At 39.4% G+C, this 26777-nt stretch overlaps 1 protein-coding gene across 3 annotated transcripts in view; it reads right to left on the bottom strand.

Annotated features, from left to right (window-relative positions):
* Positions 1–3904: 3904 nt before the first annotated feature.
* Positions 3905–26777, bottom strand: part of mtf2 (metal response element binding transcription factor 2) — a 42776-nt gene continuing 19903 nt past the window's right edge. The window contains exons 12-16 of one of the 3 annotated variants that reach the window (XR_009514692.1): positions 23830–23941; positions 13018–13109; positions 11600–11742; positions 8854–8958; positions 5294–5310 (exon numbers count right to left, since the gene is read on the bottom strand). Coding sequence is in view for 2 of the 3 variants with exons in the window: in XM_059983901.1 (XP_059839884.1) it covers positions 4962–5310; positions 8854–8958; positions 13018–13109; positions 23830–23941 (658 nt within the window). In the remaining variant the exon portion in view is untranslated. Of the gene's footprint in view, positions 5311–8853; positions 8959–11599; positions 11743–13017; positions 13110–23829; positions 23942–26777 lie in introns of all 3 variants that reach the window. The other 2 variants (XM_059983901.1, XM_059983900.1) reach the window with 2 other exon arrangements.

Raw genomic sequence — 26777 nt, 5'->3', positions numbered from 1 at the left:
AACTTTTGAGTGCAAAATTTAATATAAACTGAAGAAATTGCCGATTATCGATTAATCTGGTTATTTAATCCTCTCCACATTTCACCTGTCGTCATTGCTGGCGGTGAATGTAAAATAAGATTTAAGCGTTGTAAATCCAAAACACAAGTGCCAGAAATACTTTTAACTTTACCACTGACATTCTTGGTTTGGATAGTGATGGTATATAGTACATTGCACGTTTGCCCTTCTGAATTGGTATTCTAGGCTGTGCTTTTCACATAATTTAATACACACGTTAATTAACTACCCAGGGTCAAATCCAGAAGCCTTTAAATATACTGCCATTTCAAAAAACACAAGTTCATTGGGCATTGATACAGGACACACTGCCCAGAAAAATATTGCAGGGGGGAAAAAAACAAATACACATACCAAAATTAGGCTAACAACAGACACTACCAAATTTTTTAAAATGTGTGAAATTGACATTAAGAAATAGGTGGCTTGAGATTCACAAAATACTAATTTTCAATTCGTGGTTTGTTTTAAAAAGACAACTTCCCAGCAATTTCCAGAAACTTGTCAAAAACAACAAAAATAAATATTAATCGAAGTTAATTTTGGAGAAGATTGATTTTGACAGTTGACTTTACAGATAAAGATTTGGACGAAAATTTCCAGAAGTTCCATTTATTAGCCAATCAGCTAATAAAACTTTCAATATCCAATCCAATTAACCTTACTGCCAGCTTTGCAAGCCACATACACAAAATGCTGCAAGTATCAGCAGTCCACGTTTCAGGCAGAGAGCCTTCTCGGACTGGAAAGTAAAATGAGTAAGGTGGGGTGGGGAGTACGTAGTACCAGGTGGTAGGTGATCGCTGCAAATTCTGCTCTAAAGTATTTGTAGAACTGGGGTTTTACAAGTTTTGTTTTGTATGCTTCAGATTTTCCAAATATATTTGTTATCCTCAAACTGCAATTAAATTCAATTGCACTTCCAATTTTGTCGTTTGCTGAGAAATATTAGTTATCTTCAGTGGATCAAGCATCACAATGATGTGGCTTTACAATCCTTAAATATATTTTGTAGGTTTTCTGGCCAGAGATTTTATGGTGTCCTGACATTATTTAAATTGAACTTATTTCATATAAAATTTATGTTTTCATTACTACTTCTTTTCAATCTTTTTATTCATGTTTTCATTACTGTAAAAACACTTAAGTAATTGCCTAAAATTACTGAAACTTTAAGGCTCTCATCTGAATAAAAATCACCCAGTTATAGTAAAATAATATGGAAACACACAAGGCTGTGGTGATATCAGACTGCTGTCCAAAAATCCATCAGTATGTTAATAATACAATGCTACATAACATGATAATAGATTCTCCGCTGAACAAAGTTATGGGGAAATGCAGACCTCAAGTCTTTGGGGACCATGGGAAATTATCTGATAAGCCCGTGGGGAACCATCAGGATTTCCAAAAGGTCAGATGGTGGATTATCAGAGTCTCTTAGCTCTTCACCAAATTGTTATTCCCCCCCCCCCTCCCACAATATAGAAAGGACCATGGTACAGTATATTAAATTGAAATTAAATTGTCTATATGTTCTAATCCAATCTAATCCCAACTTCACAGCTAAAATCTAAACGTGGTCTTTATTCAATCCTGTACAATACCATAGAAAAATGACTTAATATCATGTATATATTGTTGCTAGGAGGAAGCAAGACCTGGATGTTGATTTCCTGCAACAGGTCTCCGTATTAATATGCTCATCAGCAAGGAGGTTTAGCCACGATGAACTGAGCCATACCCACTACTTTTTGTAGGCTTTTCCATACAAGAGCATTACTACTTCCATACCAGGCAGTGATGCAACCAGTCAACATACCTGCACGACACGGTAAAAGTTTGTCAAAGTTTTAGATGACATGCCAAATCTTTTCAAGCTTCAAAGAAAGTTGAGGCACTGCTGTGCTTTCTTTGTAATGGCACTTGTGTGCAGGACCCTGAACAGATTCTCTGAAATGGTAATGCTGAGGAATTTAAATTTGCTGACCCTCTCCAACTTACTTAGTAAGATTTTGAAAAAGGAACAACAATGAACAATTTACCGAAAATTTTTTAAATATTATGGCAATTGGGCACTACAACTTAACAAGGCTGGCTCTAGTCAGCATTGACCAGAAATGTTAACATACATCTTTACATTATTAATACCCATTATTTCAGATCAGCATCTACAGTACTGTGCAAAAGTCTTAAATACATATAGCTAGTGTGACCAAGACTTTTTCACAGTACTATAGTATGTATTGTCCTGCTGCAGCAAAAAAAAACATTAATGACGTGAACAATGATAAATAATTCTGATATGGGTCTCTTATGGACTAAGAATGGGAAAAGGGCACGGTGACTGGGAGGGAGCAGGAAGCACAAGAGACATTCTGTAATTATCAGTAAACTAATTGTAATTAAATGAACTTGCCTGGTTTCTTGGGGCTGTGAATACCACCTGTCCCTGGCACTTCACAGCCACCTGCCCCACACCCCTCCTGCAGTGCTCCATCCTCACGAACATTCTTTAACTCCCACCAGATTTACAAACTCGTTGTCCACACCACATTGGCAAATACCATATGGTGCAAAAGTCTTAGGCTCCCAAGCCTATGTGTGCACAGACTGTATAATCATTTTTTTAAGGTTGGCTTTTCTGCTTTTTGGTGTTGTATGAATTTATACTCTATTAAATTCATCCCAGTTAAAGACAGATGTTAACTACCTTGGATCCTTTGGTCTCTGTCCAAAGTGTTGCCGTTTCAGCAGTGCATTTAGCTCTGAGCTTAACTGCAACACTGGCACCCATCCAATAGCATGCTTAATTCAACCTGGCCAATTACCAGCCAATTAGATTGCTTCCAGGAATCAACAGTATTGCAATTATCCAAAGTTAAGCAAACTGAGGATAAATTTCCATTTAAGTGGATGACCTAAATCCTCAGATTCTGGTTGAGGTAGAAGTTAAACTACAGTATGTGTAAGAACATAGAGAAAAGTGTAGAATTAGGTCATTTAGCCCATCAACCCTATTCCACCATTTTATCATGACTAATCCAATGTTCCTGAGCCCCAATCTCCTGCCTTCTCTCCATATCCTTTAATGCCCTGACCAATCAAGCATCTAACAACATCTGCCTTAAATATCCAACAGGACGGCCTCCATAGCTGCCTGTGGCAAAGAATTACACAGATTCATCACTCGCAGGCTAAAGAAATTCCTCATCTCCATTCTAAAAGGAAGCCCCTCTATTCTGAGGCTGCATCCTCTGGTCTTAAGACTCTCCCACCATAGGAAACATCCTCTCCATATCCAGGGCTCACACCCAATTCCTCAAGGCTATTTCCCCTACCACGACTTTATAATTTGGGATATTCATTTGTCAAGGTGTAAATAGTTAAATGAAATTCATCATCTGTAATTGACTTCATCTCCTATCGCCATCTATCTATACCAAAGATTTTCACTTCTATCAAATTTTATGAAGGACTAGTAATTTTTTTTAAACCTTGACTAGACTAGAGGCAAAGGTCAGGCTGATTCTGCTCGCTCTCATACAGAGGCTGTAAAGCTGTTCAAGCCACTTGGCTTGTGGCAATTTGCCATGTAATGTACTGAGACCATGGGCTGCTCCAGGCTTATGGACTCTATTTCATTCTGAATGCTTTGTTTTTATTGTTTGCATGGTGTGAGTTCTTCTTCTCTGCAAACTGGTTGTTGGTCTTTTTTTTTTAAAAAAGTTTATTTTGGGTTTCTTGCTTTGTGGCTGTCTGTAAACAGTCAAATCTCAAGGCTGCATTGTTTATACATTGATAATAAAGTGTACTTCGTACAATATCTCTTACCTCAAATATGGATCAATTCACCAGTTCTCAAATGCACCTTCCACAACCACATGACCTTAAAAAGGGAAATCTTGTTCATGAGGGACACTACCCAAATCACATATCCTAACAAAGAAATTTGCTCTCCATTTACTATTCGTTAAAATCTTAGAACTGCCAATTTCAGAGTTTGTGGGTATATCCCAAGTAGTACCACAAGGAAATTCTGCCAAGAACTGTGAAAACATCCCAAAACAAAAGAAAAAGGCCATAATCAAAACTGTACTGGAGAACTACCAGTACACAACTCGACACATGGAAAAAATGAAGGTTGTTCTTCAGAATAGAGTGAAAAAAAATCAAGTAATTGAAGAGGGAGAAATGGTAGTGGGAGATAAAAAAAAAATTCCATGTAAATGTTAAACATACTTGCTAACTTCTACTTAATAGATATGAATTTAATATTTTATTCTTTGGCTAAACATGCCCATTTCAAATCATTTAAAAACAAATAGAAATAACAGGTTGCTTACACTAGCATTATGGAAAAAATTGCCAGTTTAAAAACAATCCTCGGTAACATTTCTGAAATTCCAGAGGTATCAATGTGATCATTAAGATACAGCAAATTGCCAAGTACAGTACTGCTACATCGAAAGGCAATACTCCGTTCACCCTGTGGATTCAATACACTTGAAAATCTGAAAACATCTACTAGTACTACAGACAATATTAAAAAATTACATAACCATTTTGGTACAGACTGACCTACGGATCAATTAATCCCTGCAGGTATGTTTTAAGTACACAGTTGTAAGCAGTAGCACCAAAATTCTTAGATCAAGCCTGAGTGGAAAGTCACTAAAATATTGCAAATGCTTCCTGAAAATTTTGAAGATTATGGCTAATTAACATTTACACTCAATTACCCACTTCCAGGGTATAAACCTCAGTTGCATAGGAATAAAGTTTACTAGAAATACATAGGAGAGTCAGAATGACCTTATGGTCCTTCTGAACCTCATGCTTAAAGGTTCAAGTGTTCACAAGATGAAGCAAGCTTCAGAAACAAACTTGATTACAAAGAATCAAGATGCAGTTATTCCTTCCCATTCTACCAGGTATTGAACTTTGCCATCCAGAGTCACTCGACGAGCCAAGATTCGATACTTTTCACCACAGGCAAGTCTACCAGCAGCACCAAAGTAGTTGGTAATTGATGATTTTAAGTGATTTAGGTGCATATCTCGATCATCAATAATTTCGGTATCAAGTCCATCATACTGGCAATCATCCTTTTCTTCAACATCATTCCCACTTTCTGATGTCTGTGCCTGAAATGTTCTTGCAGAGGTGCGGCCTCGTCTTTTCTTCAAACGTTGCAAAGTCAATGGCCAAGATCTACCAGTGCGAGTTCTCCTTCTTGGACCAGAAAGGCTGGATCAAAATAACAGAGGAGTTATTCAAAAGCAGCATTTAAAACTATTCATCAATGATGCCCTCACCTGCATCTCCTCCATTTCCCACAGTTCAGCCCTCACCATCCTCCTGTCACCACAACAGGGACCGTGTTCTCCTTGTCCTCACTTATCACCCCACCAGCCTCCGGATCCAGCATATTATCCTCCGCAACTTCCGCCACCTTCAACAGGACCCCACCACAGGACATCATTCCCTCTCTGCTTTTCGCAGGGATCGTTTCCTCCGCGACTGCCTGGTCTACATGTCCCTCCCCACAGATCTCCTACCTGGCACTTATCCCTGCAAGCGTAAGTGCTACACCTGTCCCTACACCTCCTCTCTTACCACCATTCAGGGCCTCAAACAGTCCTACCAGTTAAGGCAACACTTCACTTGTGAGTCTGTTGGGGTAATCGATTGCATCCGGTGCTCCCGGTGCGGCCTCCTCTACATCAGTGAGACCCGCAAGTTGTCGAGCACCTACACTCCGTCCGCCACAACAGACAGGATCTCCTGGTTGCCACTCATTTCAACTCTCCTTCACATTCCCATTCGGATATGTCCATACATGGCCTCCTCTACTGATATGATGAGGCCAAACTTCGGTTGGTGGAACAACATCTCATATACCATCTGGGTAGTCTCCAGCCCCTTGGTATGAACATTGAATTCTCCAACTTCCAGTAATTCTTTCCCCCATCCCACCTTCACTCTGTCTCCTCTTCTAGCTGCCTATCCCCTCCCTGCTTCCCCTCCCCCACCCCTTGATCTTTCTTCTGATTGGTTTTCCACCCTCCCTCCACCTTCTTTATAGGGCCCCTGCCCCCTCCTCCTTTAGTCCTGACGAAGGGTCTCGACCCGAAACGTTGACTGCTCCTTTCAACGAATGCTGCCTGACCTGCTGAGTTCATCCAGCTTTTTTGTACGTCTTGAGAATATAGCCAAACTCACTACCATCCCTCACAAATGAGCCCATCTTGGACCACAACTTTTCAACTGAAGGAAAAATATAACTGACTTAACCTCAGGATCACAAATGTCTTTGGTTTCAAGTAGCACAGGATATGATAAAATAAGTAAATGCTATTATACCAGCATCTCTATTATCAAAATCTTCTGCATGCAAAAATATAAGAGAGATGACAGTGGATACAAGACCGCTAGAAAATGAGGCCGGAGAAATAATAATGGGGGACAAGGAGATGACAGATGAACTAAATGAGTATTTTTCACCAGTCTTCACTGTGGAAGACACTAGCCGCGTGCCATAAGTTCAAGGGTGCGAGGGAAGAGAAGTGAGTGCAGTTACTATTACAAGGGAGAAGGTGCTCAAAAAACTGAAAAACCTAAGGATACACAAGCCACCTGGACCAGATGAGCTGCACCCTAGGGTTCTGAAAGAAATAGCAGTAGAGAATGTGGAAGCATGAGCAATAATCTTACTAAAATCATTGGACTCTGGCATCGTGCCAAAGTACTGGAAAATTGCAAATGTCACTCCAATCTTTAAGAAAACAGGAAGGCAGCGGAAAGGAAATTATAGACCAGTTAGCTGGACCTCAGTGGGTGGAAAGATGCTGGAGTCAATTAATAAGGGTGAGGTTATGGAGTACTTGTTGATACAGGACAAGATAGGACAAAGTCAGCATGGCTTCCTTAAGGGAAATTTGCTGACGAACCTGTTGGAATTCTTTAAGATTACAAATTAGATAAAGGGGATGCAGTGGATGTTGTATATTTGGACTTTCAGAAGGCCTTTGACAAGGTGCCACACATGAGGATGCTTACCAAGAGCCCATGGTATTACAGGAAAGTTGCTGGCATGGTTAGAGCATTGGTTGATTGGTAGGAGGCAGCAAGTGGGAATAAAAGGATTCTTTTTTTGTTGGCTGTCACTGACTAGTGGTGTTTCACAGGAGTCGGTGTTGGGTCTGCTTCTTTTTGTGCTATATATCACTGATTTAGGTTATGCCAGGTTTGCAGATGATACAAAGATTGGTGGAGGGGCAGGTAGCAGGTAGAGGAAGCAGGTAGGTTGCAAAAGGACTCAGACAGATTAGGAGAATGGGCAAGTGGCAAATGCAATACAATGTTGGAAAATATGGACAGACTATTTTCTAAATGGGGAGAAAAATCCAAAAATCTGATATGCAAAGGGATTTGGGAGTCTTTGTGCAGATCATCCTAAAGGTCAACATGCAGGTAGAGTCAGTGGCAAAGAAGACAAGTGCAATGTTAGTATTCATTTCAAAAGGTCTAGAATACAAGAGCAGGAATATAATGTTGAGGCTTTATAAGACACTGATGAGGCCTCACCTTGAGTATTATAACAGATTTTGGCTCCTTATCTGAAAGAGGTGATGGCATTGGAGAGGATTCAGAGTAGCTTCACAAGGATTATTCCAGAATGAAAGAGTTATCAAATGAAGAACATTTGATGGCACTGGGTCTGTACTTGTTGGAATTTACAAAGTTGGGGGGGGGGGGAAGAGTCTCATTGAAACATTTCAAGTGTTGAAAGACCTAGACAGAGGAGATGTGGAAAAGATGTTTCCCCATGGGCTAAGACAAGAGTGCACAGCCTCAGGATAGAGGGGTGTTCATTTAAAAGAGATGGGGAGAAATTTCTTTTTTCAGAGGATGGTTAATTGGTGGAATTTATTACCACAGGCAGCTGTGACTGAGAAAATGGAATATGAACTGTTAAGTATATTAGAATCCTAAGACAAAACTTTAGTGAGTAAAAAAAAAATTTGCATTCTAACCCACATCAGGCTTTAAGGTCTTTCTAATGCCAGCCTAAGCAATGCCCTATTGAGAATCTAGAACAACGGCAAGGTAGCTTAACTATAAAACAGGGCAGCAAAAAGGAAGTAATGTAGCAAAAATGCACGCAGTTTAGAAAGCTAAACATGTAGGCTTCAGTGAGGATTTCTCTGGTTGACTCCAATTAGAGAAAACAAACTAGGGTGAGTTTCTCCAAAAAATCTTCATATTAACTGCATTTGTATGATACATAGAGGAGGGACAAAAAACAAGATTTGCCAAACTTGCTAGTTCAGGTGAATTCCATGAGGCATGAGTTGTAGAAAGCTAGATGCATATTTCACGTGAAAGGTGCATTTGAACTTTCTCAAATCAAAAGGACTAATAAACTGAAGGATTAGGAAATCTTATTCAAATATTGTCAAACTCATTCACTGAAGGGAATAGAACGTGCAAAGATTCGGGGGGGGGAGTTGGGGAAGAAGGGGGAATAAAAGGCAATGGAAAGCTTTCAAGAAATAGATTTTCACCCATAATAAACAGACAGCTCGAATTTGAAAGAGCAGATGATTAATAATTTACATGTTTGAAATTCTCTAAAGTAATATTCACTTCAATGCAAATCCACAAACCTAGCACAAGAACTTAAAGTCAATTTAACTGACAATAAATCCCAATCAATTTTATTGTTTTCTTTCAATTTGGCAAAGCAATCCAACATCCTTTTAGTTTATAAAAGAAAATACTGCTTACCTGGACTGTCGAGACAGACTGGTTGAGGTAGTTTCTGTAGTACTAGCTGCACCGGTGGATTCTACATCAGAGGTATTAGAAGACTGCGCTGTTTGCTCAAGTCTCCTAACAAATTAAAATGTGGAGAAATAATGTTAAGTTCAAGAGTGGTGTAATTTAAAAAGGCAACTAGAGTCAGATAAGCTGGCTATGGAAGCTTGCAAAATTAGAGCACAACAATAATTAAGGGGAAACATTTAGAAAATACAAAATTCATGAACATAAATGCAATCCCTAAAGGAAAAGGAACTAATTGTAGCGTACCAGAAAGTCAGAACAATATTAGATTCCAAGCTATGGCTGAATTAGCTGCATTTGTGCCGCAAAAATCAAGATTACTGGTTTAACTTTTCCAGGAGAAAGGAATCTAGGCTCATATTCACGCACATAACACTCGAATTTCTAAAGATGTACTATGGAGAGATTCTAACTGGTTGCATCACCATCTGGTATGGAGGGCCACCACACAAGATCAGAAAAGGCTGCAGAGAGTTGTAAACTCAGCCAGCTCCATCACCGGTACTAGCCTCCCAACATCAAGAACACTTTCAAAAGGGAATACCCATCATTAAGGACTCACATCACCAAAGTAAGCCCTCTTCTTATGAAGTGGTGGTACAGAAACCTGAAGGCACATACTCAACCTTTCCAGGAACAGCTTCTTCCCCTCCACCAGATTTCTGAATGGATAATGAACCCATGAACATTACCTCACTTATTTTGATCTTTTTGCAATACTTATTTAATTTGATGTTTTAATACGTTCTTATTGTATTATGTATTGCAATGTAACACTGATGCGAAACAACAAATTTCATGACATATGCCAATGATGTTCTGACTCTATGCCTGACTCTGCCATTGTGGGAGAATGTAGTATTGTCTTGTATGGTACTAAATGTGGCAATCCTTCAGGTCACAGTTGAGAATAATTGAGACTTTATGGCTGCAATTCAAAGAGAAACTAAGGAATTGTGTTCAAGGCAATTTGCATCTTGATCAACAATATGAAAACAGATAATCTGATCACAAGTACACTCAGACCCCACATAGCGCTGATTTGTTGCAACACTGTTGTTCAATTCTTTACTGAAATTTTAAAAAATTACAAAAATACATTCTAAACAACACTTAAAACTTCCAGGGGCTGCCATTACAGTGAGCATTCAATCAAGTGAAGTCACTTTAATGTCATTTTGACCATAACTGCTATGCATAGTACACAGTAAAAATGAGACAATGTTTTTCAGGGCCATGGTGTTACATGACAGTACAAAAACTAGACTGAACTGCATAAAAAACAACACAGAGAAAAAACAACTAGACTACAGACCTACCCAGGACTGCATAAAGTGCACAAAACAGTGCAGGCATTACAATAAATAATAAACAGGACAATAGGGAAGTAAGGTATCAGTCCAGGCTCTGGGTATTGAGAAGTCTGATAGCTTGGGGGAAGAAACTGTTACACAGTCTGGTCGTGAGAGCCCGAATGCTTGGGTGCCTTTTCCCAGACGGCAGGAGGGAGAAGAGTTTGTATGAGTGGTGCATGGGGTCCTTCATAATGCTGTTTGCTTTGCTTTGGTTAAATTATGTGACCTCAGCTTACTGAGGGGAATGGGCCTACAATCCTCGGACTTGCCTGATGCCGGTAGCTGGAGATGGAGACGTTGTAAGCGATGTGCGAGGAAGCAGAAGCGAGGCAAGCAGGCAGGGGTCCATGCCAGGCAAAAAGCAAACCCTAGCCGGCTGGCTCTCCCGTCCATTCTGCTCTCCAATGTCTGCTCCATGGACAATAAATTGGACTTCATCCGACTAAAACTAAATACTCGGCGAGAGTACAGAGTCTGCTCTGCGTACGTTTTTACAGAAACATGGCTCACTGAGGGAATTTCGGACGCTGCCATTCAGTTAGACAGGCTTGCCTTGTTTCGAGCAGACGGGGTGCAGCTCTCTCCGTTAAGACTCACAGTGGTGGTATGTGTATTTACATCAATACGGAATGGTGTAAAACAAGGCGAGCCTGTCTAACTGAATGGCAGTGTCCTAAATTCCCTCAGAAAGCCATGTTTCTATAAAAATGTATGCAGAGCAGCCAATGCGATTGCTTTATATATGCTCTGAGCCACTCACACCCAATCATGCATTAGTTCACACTCTGCCTTCCCTTTGTGTGTAAACATTCTTGCTCCTGCGCCAATTTATTCCATCTTTTTTCACTCAATGTCTGGAAAATGGCCTTCAACTTCCAATGAGGGTAGTACTAGGAAAGCTGTCTAGGAAAAGCATTAGCACAATTGTGAAGCTCCTAGGATTTCAGACAGAACCAGTCATCCAAAACGTCGTTGAACTGGCCAATGAAGCGGGATTAGAGGATATTAATGACGGCGATGTTTAAGAGTTACTGTATTCTCATGGTGAAAGCCTTAGTAACGAAGAGCTTTGAGAATTGGCAGAGCAACGCACCCTGGGTGAAGCTGAGGATACGGATGAAGAAAGGGAAACACCAGCAAGGAACCTCACCACAAAATTCCTTAGCACTAGCATCACCACGATCACTCAAATCATGGGACTAGTTCTAATGAAAATTACCCTGGCTGGGAGCAAAGCAACAAGGCAAAGAGGTGTTCTCGACATGATTTCCTGCTACCAAGAACTGCTTCATGAGAGGAAACTTAGGAAAAGGCAGTCAAATCTTGACACATACTTGAAGAAGCCATTGTTAGAGGAGGGCCACAGTCTGGTCCCTCCTCTAAGATGTAACCACCACCTGCTTCCCTCTGCTGCTGCTGTGCTGTGTTGCTGCTCCACTGATGTACAGGTCAGGCCTATTTGTTACTCCACGAATTACTGTATATACATAAAATAATATATTATCTCAGGTTTTTTTTTAAAATCAGGCACGTCTATTTATGTAATGTTATAATGACCCCACATAGCGCTGATTTACATAGCGCTTCACCTCTGAGGAATGCATTCTCAGTATTAAGCAGGATCTGAGTGTATAACAGATTAAAGAACACTTAATTATTATAGTGTTGGCATGTGGCCTAGTGGACAAGGCATTGGATTAGTAACCTGAAGGTCACTGGTTCGAGGCTCAGCTGAGGCAGCTTGTTTGTGTCCTTGAGCAAGGCACTTAACAACACATTGCTCTGCAACGACACCGGTGCCAAGCTGCATGGGTCCTAGTGCCCTTCCCTTGGACAACATCGGTGGCGTGGAGAGGGGAAGGCTTGCAGCTTGGGCAACTGCCGGTCTCCCATATAACCCTGCCCAGGCTTGCGCCCTGGAAAAACCTTCCAAGGCGCAAATCCATGGTCTCATGAGACTAACGGATGCCTAAAAAAAAATTATTGTAATTCTTTATCTGTGATAGCTGAAGTTTCGATGTTGGATTCTAAACAACAAGGATTTGTGAGTAAAGTGGTTCTTATAGAATGCTTACTCAATTCCATCTTTAATGTTCTTTGGCAAAGTTCACAAAAACAATGAGGGATTGAGTTCAAGAGCCACGAGGTAATATTGTAGTTTTATAAAACCCCGTTTAGACAACATTTGGAATATAGTGTTCAGTTCTAGTCACTTCATTCTAGAGAGTATTTAAAGGAGCAGAGATTTACCAGGATGCTGCCTGCATTAGAGAGCATGTCTTATGAGGATAGGTTGAGTGAGCTTGGGTTTCTCTCTTTGGAGCGAAGGAAGATGAGAAGTGTCTTGACAGAGGTGTACAAGATGAGTAGGCATAAATTAAGTGGATAACCAGTGACTTTTCCCAGGATGAAAATGACTAATACAAAGGGACATAATTTTATGATTGGAAGAAAGTACAGGGGTGATGCAGGAGGCAAGTTTTTTTTGACATAATAGTGGGTGCCCTGAATAGAATGCCCTGCCAGAGGTGGTGGTGGTGGTGGAGGCAGATACATCGTGATATTTAAGGAATTCTTAGATAGGCACATGGAGGGCTACGTAGGAGGGAAGGGTTAGGTTATAAGGTTGGCATAGAACTGTGGGTCGAAGGGCTTGTACTGCACTGTAGTTTTCTTCGATGTAATAATAAATATAAGTTAAAATAATTTCAGGTTTTGTTTCAAAAGCTTATTTTGTACACAACTTAGTTACCTTTTGGGACCAGGTAGATCCAAGGCAAGTGAATCCAACATTGCAGACTGGTCCTGAAAATCACAGTGGCTTTGGTTACTTTTCTCACTTTCCTGAAAAAGAAAATGCTGGATCAATATGGCTATGGCTGCAACACAAAAGAACTCCTATGTTCAACTGTGAATAAACATCACAGTCTGTCTTGCTCTTCACTGATGCATAGCTCATTTAAGTCTAGATGCACTTTCCACTATTTCACAATCAGTCTTCACATTCACACATCACTCAGCAGTTGATTGGCAAATTTAATAAACTACAGGAAGCTTATAAGTTGCTCTACATCACAAACAAGAGAAAATCTGCAGATGTTGGAAATCCAAGCAACACACACAAAATGCTAGAGGATCTCAGCAGGCCAGGCAGCATCTATGGAAGAGTACAGTCAACACTTCAAGCCGAGAGCCTTCAGCAGGACTGGAGAAAAAAAGATGAAGAGTAGAGTTAGAAGCTGGGGGTAGGGGAGGGAGAAACAAGGTGATTGGTGAAACTGGGAGGGGAGAAGTGAAGTAAAGAACTTGGAAATTGATTGGTGAAAGAGATACAGGAATGGAGAAGGGGGAGGAGCACCAGAGGGAAGCGATGGGCAGGCAAGGAGATAAGGTGAGGCTGGAGGGGAATAGAAAGGGTGGGGGGGGGGAGGAGAATTACTGGAAGTTAGAGATATTGATGTTAATGCCATCAGGCTGGAGGCTACCCAGATGGAATACAAGGTGTTGTTCCTCCAACCTGAGTATGGCCTCATCAGTGGAGGAGGCCATGAATATACACATTGGAATAGGAATGTGAAGTGGAATTAAAATGGATGGCCACTGGGAGATCCCACTTTCTTTGGTGGGCGGAGCATAGGTCAGCAAAGAGGTCACCCAATCTACTGGACATGGTACATGACCCCAACAGACTCACAGGTGAAGTGTTGCCTGTTTGGGGCCCTGAATGGTGTGAACTCAGTGCCAGGAGGGAAATCAGTGGAAAGGGATGAATGGACAGCGAAGCCACATAGAGAGTGATCCCTGTGGAAAGCAAAAAGTGGGAAGGGAAAGTTGTGCTTGATGGTGGGATCCCTTTGGAGATGGCAGAAGTTGCAGAGAATTATGTGCTGGATGCCAAGGCTGATGGGGTCGTAGTTGAGGAGACGAGGAACTGTATCCTTGATACACTGGCGGGAGGATGGGGTGAGAGCAGACGTGCATGAAGTGGGGTGTGTATTGGGGTCATCTACTGCTTCAGGTGTGGCCTCCTATATATCGGTGAGACCAGACAGACTGGTAGACCACTTCACCAGAAAAAGTTGGATCTTCCAGTGGCCACCCATTTTAATTACACTTCTCATTACAATATGTCCATTCATGACCTCCTCTATTGTCACGATGAGGCCACACTCGGATTGGAGGAGCAACTCCTTATATTCTGTCTGGGTAGCCTCCAACCTGATCGCATGAACATTGATTTCTTGAACTTCCAGTAATGCCCTCCCCCACTTCACCATTCCCCATCCCCTTTTCCCCTTGCCTGCCCATTGCCTCCCTCTGGTGCTCCTACCGCCTTCACCCTTGTCTTTCTTCCATGGCCTTCTGTCCTCTCCTGTTAGATTCCCCCTTCTCCAGCCCTCATCTCTTTTACCAATCAACATCCCAGCTCTTTGCCTCACCCTTCTTGGTTTCACCAATCACCTACCCTCCCCCCCAACCTTTTAAATCTGCTCAACTTTGCTTTCTTCAGTCCTGCTGAAGGGTCTCAACCCAGAACGTTGACTGTACTCAATGGGGAGAAGGCAGGAATGGGGTACTGATTGTGGATGATCAGCCATGATCACATTGAATGGCGGTGCTGGCTCAAAGGGCCGAATGGCCTACTCCTGCACCTATTGTCTATATACTCTTTTCCATAGATGCTGCCTAGCCTGCTAAGCTCCTCCAGCATATTCTCTTTAGTCTTCATAACTATAGTTCAAAAACAAACTTATAGTCTTACAACAATTTTTCTCCATTTTTTGTCGTTACCTTCCAATTATAGGAATGATTCTTAATTTTAAGGTTTTGAAACAGTGTGCTTCAGACCATTGATGACTGATAAATGTAATTTAACCACATCTGGTACACGTAAGTGCTACATCCATGCAACCTATCTATTTTTTGTAAAAACCTGCTTACAAAGTAGTCTTTATTTTAAAGCAAGCTTACATAATTACAATGCACACAAAATGCTGGTGGAACACAGCAGGCCAGGCAGCATAAGGAGAAGCACTGTCGATGTTTCAGGCCAAGACCCTTCGTCAGGACTAACTGAAAGGAAAGATAGTAAGAGATTAGAAAGTAGTGGGGGGAGGGGGAAATGCGAAATGATAGGAGAAGACCGGAGGTGGTGGGATGAAGCTAAGAGCTGGAAAGGTGATTGGCAAAAGTGATACAGAGCTCGAGAAGGGAAAGGATCATGGGACGGGAGGCCTCGGGAGAAAGAAGGGGGGGGAACACTAGAGAGAGAGATGGAGAACAGGCAAACGACTAAATATGTCAGGGATGGGGTAAGAAGGGGAGGAGGGGCATTAACAGAAGTTAGAGAAGTCAATGTTCATGGCATCAGGTTGGAGGCTACCTAGCCGGTATAAAAGGTGTTGTTCCTCCAACCTGAGTTTGAATTCATTTTGACAGTAGAGGAGGCCATGGAGACATATCAGAATGGAAATGGGACGTGGAATTGAAACGTGTGGCCACTGGGAGATCCTGCTTTCTCTGGCGGACCGAGTGTAGGTGTTCAGCGAAATGGTCTCCCAGTCAGCGTCGGGTCTCACCAATATATAAAAGGCAACACTGGGAGCACCGGATGCAGTATACCATACCAGCCAACTCACAGGTGAAGTGTCGCCTCACCTGGAAGGACTGTCTGGGGCCCTGAATGGTGGTGAGGGAAGAAGTGTAAGGGCTGGTATAGCACTTGTTCCGCTTACAAGGATAAGTGCCAGGAGGGAGATCGGTGGGAAGGGATTGGGGGGGGGGGGGACGAGTAGGGAGCAATCCCTGCGGAAAGCAGAAAGAGGGAGACGGCTTATCTACTGATATCTCTGGAGTCAGCTTATCTACTGATAATTTTTCTGTCTCCATCTCTGGAGACGGCTTATCTACTGATATCTACTATAAGCCTACAGACTCTCACAGCTACCTGGACTTTTCCTCTTCCCACCCTGTCTCTTGCAAAAATGTTATCCCCTTCTCACAATTCCTCTGTCTCCGCCGCATCTGCTCTCAGGATGAGGCTTTTCATTCCAGGACGAAGGAGATGTCTTCCTTTTTTAAAAGAAGGGGCTTCCCTTCTTCCACCATCAACTCTGCTCTCAAATGCATCTCTCCTATTTCCCACACATCTGCCCTCACCCCACTCGGGATAGGGTTCCCCTTGTCCTCTCCTACCACCCCACCAGCCTCCAGGTCCAACGTATAATTCTCTGTAAATTCCGCCATCTCCAAAAGGATCCCACTACCAAGCACATCTTTCCCTCCCCCCTTCTGCTTTCCGCAGGGATCACTCCCTATGCGACTCCCTTGTCCACTCGTCCCTCTCATCTCTTCCCACCAATCTCCCTCCTGGCACTTATCCTTGTAAACGGAACAAGTGCTACACCTGCCCTTACACTTCTTCCCTCACAACCATTCAGGGCCCCAGACAGTCCTTCCAGGTGAGGCAATACTTCACACGTGAGTCAGCTGGTGTGGTATACTGCGTCTGGTGCACCCGGAGTGGCCTTTTATATATCGGTGAGACCCGACGCAGACTAGGAGACCGCTTCGCTGAACACCTATGCTCGGTCTGCCAGAGAAAGCAGGATCTCCCAATGGCCACACATTTTAATTCCACGTCCCATTCCCATTCTGATATGTCTATCCATGGCCTCCTCTACTATCAAAATGAATCCAAACTCAGGTTGGAGGAACAACACCTTTTATACCGGCTAGGTAGCCTCCAACCTGATGGCATGAACATTGACTTCTCTAACTTCTGTTAATGCCCGTCCTCCCCTTCTTACCCCATCCCTGACATATTTAGTCGTTTGCCTGTTCTCCATCTCTCTCTCTAGTGTTCCCCCCCCTTCTTTCTCCCGAGGCCTCCCGTCCCATGATCCTTTCCCTTCTCGAGCTCTGTACCACTTTTGCCAATCACCTTTCCAGCTCTTAGCTTCATCCCACCCCCTATCATTTCGCATTTCCCCCTCCCCCCACTACTTTCAAATCTCTTGACGAAGGGTCTCGGCCTGAAACGTCGACAGTGTTTCTCCTTATAGATGCTGCCTGGCCTGCTGTGTTCCACCAGCATTTTGTGTGTGTTGTTTGAATTTCCAGCATCTGCAGATTTCCTCGTGTTTACACAATTACAAAATAATTAAAAATTGCCATCCAGCATTTCCAGCTCCAAGTAGTTTAAAAATGTATTATATATACAGTAATACAAAAGTTACCAGGAATGGATCAACAATAAGCTTCAACTGGTTTAAAATGTAGTTTTCAAAGTAATTTGGTTAACCAAAAGAAAATTTCTTATTTTTATATATAATACACACAACTGTTAGTATTATGACCAACTATTAGATAACCAAAATCCTCAATCACTAATCCTTATACCAATGTTATTGAAATTGTCTCAGATAGGTTTGTAATAAAGACTATGTAACTCAGTTCTGCAAAAGTAAATTTACTTTTGTATTAATCTTTAACAAAATTGGTCAGATTCACTCACGACCAGCCGGAAATCCACATGCAGAGATCAAACAATTCAGCAACAGTACAACTCCTAAGCAAAATAATCTCAACAGAAGTGGTTATTTAGGATTGAATCAACAGGTCTCAAGATGGCACTTTTGGAGTGAAGCAGTTTTAGGCTTTGCTCCAATCCTTTTACTTTTTTTAACCTACAAACACCCCCTAATTGATCTTTTTATACCTATTCTAAAGGGGTTTAAACGTATGAAATTTTTTTCAACTGTTTGAATCATTTTCAACTCGCTGAAATGTCTAGACCAAAGGAATCGAAACAGATGAAAGAACCGTTAACTTTAGAAGCAATTGCGAATCTTATGGACGACAGACTTGGAAAACTGGAGAGTAAATTAACCACAAAGCTTTCTACATTCAATGAAATTTTAAAGACATTTGACGCAAAACTTCAAGCACTTACACTGGATTCATAAAAACAACAAACATGTATTTCTTATACACGGTAAAAGTCCGTTTTTGCTTTATTCTGAGTTTGGTTTTTTTCATATTATTAATCTGTTAGTTTTGAAAGTAATTCATTAGGGCTTTCTTTTAAGTTCGTATACACTTTTTTATATTTTTACCGTTTAAATATTAAGATTTTTTTAAAAATAAAATGTTGTTTCTTCTTCCCGAAAGACCTTAGTGCTTGGAAAGTCACATCCTTTTTGATGTGTCTGAATAAGTTTAAGGACTTTCTTTTAAAACACTAATAGAATATTATCCATTTATGGGTTTTATCATTTTAATATTTTTAAATCCTTTTGTTTTATATATATATAATACAAATTTTATATTTTAATTTTTGTTATACCAACCCTTTCTTATAATATGGGTGGTTTGTATCTTTTATTCAACTTTTTTTTGTTTGAGTTGCCGTCTTGAGACATGGGGGTAATTTTAGTGTTAGATTGCTTGCTTGCCTCTTTTTGGCTTTTTTCCTGCGGTTTTGAGGGTGGAGGGAGGGGGATTTTTCTTTTTTCTTGCTTTATGCTTAATTTTACTTCATGGGCTCATATGAAACTACAAAAATGGTTGCAGTGTCATGACTTCCGGTTCCTCCTTGAACTTACTTCCCTCTTCCGGATTCATGCGTTCATCTTTTTTTTAAACCTTATGTGTTAATTGTAATAAATATTGTCAATATGGATAGGATTATTAATTTTGTTTCTTGGAATACTAATGGTTTATATCATCCGATCAAACGGAAAAAAAATATTCAAAGTATTCCATAGAATGAATGCTAATGTCCTCTTTGTACAAGAGACTCATGTAAGGAAGGTGGATAGTCAATGCTTTTTTAGGTCTTGGAAAGACCAACAATATCACTCGAATTCTCAAGCCAAAGTAAGAGGCGTTTCCATTTTTATAGATTCTTCAACCTCCTTTATACACCACGAAACAATTTCAGACCCACAAGGTAGATTTTTGCTTATCACTGGTCTACTTTTTAATCAAAAAGTTGTTTTAGTTAATGCTTATGATCCAAACATTGATTGTCCTGAATTTTTTAAGTGTCTATTTACACCTTTCCAAATTTGAATCAGTACAGGCTGATAATGGGTGGGGATTTTAACTGTTGTTTAAATCCTTCAATGGATAGATCTAAGCCCACCCATGCTCTTCGAAATAAATCGGCCTCTCTTATTAATTCCTTTATAATTGATTCTGCAATTTCCGAAATTTGGCGTTTTTTTACACCCCAATGACAAAGTTTTCATACTTTTCTCATGTTTATTATAATTATTCAAGAATTGATTACTTTTTCATTGATCACCGTTTACTTACAGATGTTATCGATTGTAAATATGACTCTATTACCATTTCTGACCATGCACCTTTGAAGCTATCTATTAAGATAATGGATTCATCTATTAATGCTAAATCTTGGAGGATCAACTCTATTTTATTGCAGGAGTTAGACTTTGTTGATTTTACTAAACAACAAATTGATTTGTTTTTCTCAACAAATTCTACAGCAGAGATCTCTAGTGGAATTTTATGGGACACTTTTAAAGCATTTATTCGTGGACAGATTATTTCATACTCTGGAGTTAGGAAACGAACTAATTTTAAAATATTAACATTGGTTGATAAAATCAAAGCAATTGATAAGATTTAGTCAGTGACCCCCAGCAAAGAACTTTATAGAGAAAGAGTGGAACTTCAAATGGAGCACAGATTGTTATTATCCTCTTCAATTGAAAATCAGTTAATTAAATCTAGAACCCAGTTTTATGTACATGGAGATAAGTCTGGCAAATTATTGGCTAATCAACTGAAAACTGCTTCGGTTAAACGACAGATTACTAGGATTCATAAACAAGATGGCACTCTGACGATCGACCATAAGGAGATAAATAAAGCCTTTCAAGATTTTTATAATTCCTTATATCAATCAGAATTTGTTGAGGATTCTTCTATAATAGGTGAATTTTTAAGGAAATTGAATATTCCAAAATTAACAGTAGAGGATAGTGTATTCCTAGATACACCTATTACGGAAACTGAAATAAAAAAAGGCTATTTTTTCAATGAATTCCGGTAAAGCTACTGGTCCGGATGGTTATACTGTAGAATTTTTTTAATCCTTTTCCTCTATACTTTCTCCTTGGCTTTGTAAAATTTTTAAAGATGCGTTAATTATAGGCAAATTGCCACAATCTTTTTATGAAGCCTCTATTTCCTTAATTCTTAAAAAAGATAAAGACCCTATTCAATGTGCATCCTATCGGCCTATATCCTTGCTGAATACGGATTTTAAGATTTTTAGTAAAAATTTGGCTACTAGATTAGAAAATATATTACCTCAAATTATTTCTGAAGATCAGTCTGGATTTATTTAAAAATCGCTATTTATCTTTTAACATTAGAAAATTAATATTATTTATACTTGTGTTGTCTTTATGGCAGTTATTTAGTTTATAATATTTTCGCTTAGTAATTCATTTGTTAGTATTTTCTAGTTAGAACTAGAAGTGTTTAAAGTATATTCATTGCCTGTAAAATATATCGGCATGTGATGACGTCACATCCGGTTTCGCCGCGTCTTGTGGGAAAATACCGGTTTGAGATCGACGCAAGGGTGGGGGCTCACCACGAGGCAGACCCGAGCAGAAGTTGTTTTGCAAGCATTAGAAATCACAGTGAGAGCAACGCTGTAAGTTAATAGATAATCGATATGTTGAATTAAAATGTTAATGCCAATCCTGTTAAAAGTAACGACGGTCAATAAGGTTTATGTTTTTGTTAGTTAAAGAGTTGCGGATAGTTTGCATTGAAGTGTATTTAAAGTAGTCAATGGCGTAGGTAAACTCTGCCTGTATACTGCACTTTAATGTAATGTAGTTATAGTTACTTTTACAAGTATTTACAATGGAAATGTGATAATAAGAAAGGAACAAATACTGTATCAACCTTGTATTGTTTTATCAACAGTTTTCACCATATGTTAATGTGAAGATTGAACAGTAAATGGTTAATCTTACTGCGACCTGGTTCTCATTGACTGTGGTTTATCTCGGCGTTTCAGTTACACCCGAACGAGAATGCTACAATACTCCTTCACCCAAAATACCAGAATGTGTCATTTCCTCAGATGCTGAAAAAGCATTTGATAGAGTTGAATGGCCATATTTATTTAATACGTTGCAGCATTTTTCAAAATTTATATCATGGATTAAATTAATATACTATAAACCCTTGGCTTCTGTCTTTACCAAGAATCAAAGATCTCCTTTTTTTCAGTTATTCCGTGGTACAAGGCAAGGCTGTCCTTTAAGTCCTTTACTATTTGACATTGCTTTGGAACCTTTGGCTATAGCCATTCGTGAATCACCTAATATTTTGGGTATTACTCGTGGGGAGGGGATGTATAAGTGATCATTATATGCTGATGATTTGTTACTATACATATCCGACCCCGAGAGATCTATTCCTGCTATTTCATCCTTGCTTGCTCAGTTTAGTAACTTTTCTGGTTATAAATTGAATTTTAATAAGAGCAAATTATTTCCATTAAATATGCAAGTTCCAATTTATAAACATTTACCATTTAAAGTTGTTACAGATTATTTTACTTATTTGGGTATTAAAATTACTAAAAAACACAAAGATTAATTTAAAGTTAATTTTTTACCTTTAATTGACCAAATTAAGCAACTTGTTACCAGGTGGTCTCCATTAGCTTTGTCATTGGTTGGTCGAATTAATGCTATTAAGATGATGGTATTACCCAAATTCTTATATTTATTTCAAGCATTACCAATTTTTATTCCCAAATCTTTTTTTGATATTATTGACTCCAAAATATCTTATCTGTAGCAGAATAAAAATCCTAGACTAGGCAAAAAATATTTACAGAAGCCTAAGAAGGAGGGCGGTTTGGCTTTGCCAAACTTGAGATTTTACTATTGGGCAGTTAATATACGATATTTAATATTTTGGACACAAAAATCGACTATAGCTGCTTACCCACAATGGGTAAATTTGGAATGTAAATCTGTACAAGACTTTTCATTGTTTTCAATTTTAGGATTTTCACTTCCTTTTTCTTTACCTAAATTGAATAAACAAGTAACTAATCCTATAGTCAAATATACATTGCGAATTTGGTTTCAATTTCGTAAATTTTTTGGTTTGAATAAGTTCATTTTATCAAGCCCCATAATATCTAACTTTTTTTTTCGGCCCTCTTTTTTTTCAAGCTTTTTTTTATGAAAAACAAAAGGTATAACATGTTTTCGTGATCTTTTTTTGGATGATAGCTTTATGTCCTTTGAACAGCTATCTAATAAATATAATTTACCGAAAACTCTTTTTTTTTAGATATTTGCAAGTTAGAAATTTTTTGTGTAATGAGTTACAGTCTTTTCCGAAACTATGTCCATTGGACATTAGGGAAAGAATTTTAGCTCTGAATCCTGGTCAAAAGGGTTTAGTAGCTGTTATTTATAATATGATCATGAAAATACAGTCAGAAGTATCAGAAAAAATTAAGAAGGAATGGGAAAAAGAACTTCATTGTCTTATATCCACTGAGCAATGGGAGAAAATTTTACTATTAGTCAATTCGTCTTCTATTTGTGCTAAACATGCCCTAATACAATTTAAGGTTGTACACAGAGCTCATATGTCTAAGGATAAACCTGCTCGATTTTATTCTTATGTTAATTCAACCTGTGACAGATGTCATTCTGATGTTGCTTCATTGACCCACATGTTTTGGTCTTGCCCTTGTTTGCAAAATTATTGAAAAGATATTTTCAGTATTATCTCAATAGTTCTGAATATCAATTTCCAACTGCATCCTATTACTGCAATTTTTGGTTTACCAATGGTGGATAATAGTCGTTTATCCTCCTCATCTCGACGAATGATTGCATTTGTTACATTAGTGACCAGAAGATCTATTTTATTGAATTGGAAAGAAATTAATCCTCCAACTATATTTCAGTGGTTTTCTCAAACTATCTCTTGTTTGAGCTTAGAAAAAATTAGAAGTATTGTTTTTGATCCTTCAGTTAAATTTGAAGAAACTTGGAGACCATTTATTCAACATTTTCATATGAGTTAAATGTCTTTTCCTAAACCTCACTTTTATTATCCTTAATTATTTGGATGGAGGCTTGGCATTATTGGCACTACTGTATATATCTAACATTATGCAATGGCCCATGTCAGTTAGTGTTTTTTTTTCTTCTTTTTTTTGGGTTTTTTTTTCTTTTTATTTCCTTTGTTCATAAATACTATGAGTTTGGGAGGTTATATATATATTGATTATTATATATTTGAATGTCTACTTAAACTATTAACTATGTACTCTCAAACTCTTTGTATTCATGTTTCATTTATGTTTGCTTAAAAATTAATAAAAAGATTTAAAAAGAAAAAGAAAAGGATTGAACCGTCACTGGACTCACTTGAGAAGTCACTTGACTAACGTGGATGCCATCTCTACTATTGTAACACATTAATTTGAGATGTGCTCCTAAACTGTAAATGATGAATATGAAGTCAACAAGCTCCTTACCACAGTTGCTGGATTAGAAAATCTCTTTACTTTCTTCAATTTTGTGTATTGTTCAGATGATTCAGCTGAAGATTTTTTCTTCCCTTTCTTCTCTATGCCATTATTTAATGGACTAAAGAGAGAAGATAGTTCAGAGTTAATATGTAAACTCAGTGCATTGTTTTTTTTAATATCTGCAATATCCAAATTCTTCAGGGGACACAACTGTGGCTTAACCAATATGAAAACAAAACTAATGAAGTTACAAAACAGTCTTCCAGCAGTTTTTCCAGAAGGACTTAATAATAATAATCCATCACCTAATGATTGCCAGTATTATCTTTCACCTGGGTTGCAACCAGAAAGGATTTTAAGAAAGCGTGCAGTCTACTAAAGTAAAGGTCATGATTCTAAACACAAGCAATTTGGATAAATTTTGAAAATTACAGAGTTTGGCTATTTTTCAGCAAATTACTTTCCCACTTTTTCAGACTTCAACTGAAGTATGGCTTCAGAACAACATCCTATGGGTCAATTTTCAGGCCATGCCACGATGACTTATGCCAATAGCATTTTGTGATTGTATATGCTATCATAACTCTATGTGCTGTGCAACTGCTTGTACAGTGTTTTGCACCTTAGCCGCAATATTTCGTTTAGCTGTATACATGCTTTTGGTTGACTGATAATTGAACTAGAAATTACTTCTTTCATCTCTCAATTTGTTTTAGTTCCATGTTCAGAAACTTAAAGAAAAGCATTGGCAGTAATTTGTTATAATTAATAACCAATGAATATTACAAGATGTACTTGATACCAAAGATGGATTATTATTCCAGTGGCATAGCAGTTTTACTTGCATCATAGAATCATAGAAAACAGACAGCACAATACAGGCCCTTTGGCCCACAAAGCTGTGCCGAACATGTCCCTACCTTAGAACTACCTAGGCTTTACCCATAGCCCTCTATTTTTCTAAGCTCCATGTAGCCATCCAGGAGTCTCTTAAAAGACCCTATCATTTCCACCTCCACCACCACTGCCGGCAGCCCTTTCCATGGACTCAGCACTCTCTGCATAGAAAACTTACCCATGACATCTCCTCTGTACCTACTTCCAAGCATCTTAAAACTATGCCCTCTCATGCTAGCCATTTCAGCCCTGGGGAAAAGCCTATGACTATCCACACGATCAATGCCTCTCATCATCTTAAACACCTCTATCAGGTCACCTCTCATCCTCTGTCGTTCCAAGGAGAAAAGGCCGAGTTCACTCAACCTATTCTCATAAGGCATGTTCCCCAATCCAGGCAACATCCTTGTAAATCTCCTCTGCACCCTTTCTATTGTTTCCACGTCCTTCCTGTAAGTGAGGTGGCCAGAATTGAGCACAATACTCCAAGTGGGGTCTGACCAGGGTCCTAAATAATTGCAACATTACCTCTCGGCTCTTAAACGCAACCCCATTACTGATGAAGGCCAATGCACCGTATGCCTTCTTAACCACAGAGTCAACCTGCATTGCAACTTTGAGTGCCCTATGGACTCGGACCCCAAGATCCCTCTGATCCTCCACACTGGCAAAAGTCTTACCATTAATACTATATTTTGCCGTCATTTTTGACCAACCAAAATGAACCACTTCACATTTATCTGGGTTGAACTCCATCTGCCATTTCTTAGCCCAGTTTTGCAATCTATCAATGTCCTGTTGTAACCTCTGACAGCCCTCCACACTATCCAGAACACACTCAACCTTTGTGTCATCAGCAAATTTACTAACCCATCCCTCCACTTCCTCTTCCAGGTCATTTATAAAAATCACAAAGAGTAAGGGTCCCAGAACAGATCCCTGAGCCACACAACTGGTCACCGGTCTCCATGCAGAATATGACCCGTCTACAACCACTCTTTGCCTTCTGTGGGCAAGCCAGTTCTGGATCCACAAAGCAATGTCCCCTTGGATCCCATGCCTCCTTAATTTCTCAATAAGCCTTGCATGGGGTACCTTATCAAATACCTTGCTGAAATCCATATACATGTTTAGAAACTGCTTCAATCTATCAAAAGTATTTTTTTTAAACAAAATATTCATCAAGCAATACAGCTACTAAAACTCCTAATTTTGTTCCGGGAAGGACTGGCAAAAGTGATAAATCTCAAAAATTTAAACAGACTTCCTCTACCAAATAATACACAAAAATCAACCATTAACTGGGCCAACTGGTGGCACAATGGCATCAGCGCCGGATTCCAGAGCGAAGGTTCCTGAGTTCGAATCCAAGTTGGGCCACCCTCTCGGCCTTGTAAAAAACAAGGGTCAAGTCAGGAACGTTCATATCATGACCCGGTTAATCAGAAAGGAGACCAATCCTGACACCACACGCCAGACAAGAATGGCTGACTGTCCAGTGCGACACACTAAAAAAACATTAAATTTATAGATGGAAACCTATGATGTATTCTATGCACTTCTTACAAAAATCTGAATTTGATGACTTCAAGAAAATAAATATTTCACTTCTTTGGCAACTGATGGGCCACCCTCCACTCCTATCCTTCTATAATGTAGTTCATGTACAGTGCCTATAAAAAGTATTCATGTTTTATTGTTCTACAACATTAAATCAGGGGATTTAATTTGGTTTTTTTGACACAGATCAAGACTTCCTTGTCGAAGTAAGAACAGATCTCTACAAAGTAATCTAAAGGAATCACAAATATAACACACAAAATAATTGATTGCACAAGTATTCATCTCCTTCAAGCCTGTATTTAATAGATGCACCTTTGGCAGGCATTACAGTCTTTAGTCTGTGTGGATAAGTCTCGATCAGCTTTGCACATCTGGACACTGCAATTTTTCACCATTCTTCTTTACAATACTGCTCAAGCTCATCAGATTGTATGGGGATTTTAAGTGAACAGCCTTTTTCAAGTCCAGCCACAAATTTTCAATTGGACTGAGGT

This window comes from Hypanus sabinus, chromosome 11 (genome assembly GCF_030144855.1).
Source record: "Hypanus sabinus isolate sHypSab1 chromosome 11, sHypSab1.hap1, whole genome shotgun sequence".
In the NCBI taxonomy this organism is placed as follows: Eukaryota; Metazoa; Chordata; class Chondrichthyes; order Myliobatiformes; family Dasyatidae; genus Hypanus; species Hypanus sabinus.
Note: the sequence above shows the minus strand (reverse complement) of the source record. Positions and strands in the feature narration are given on the sequence as shown.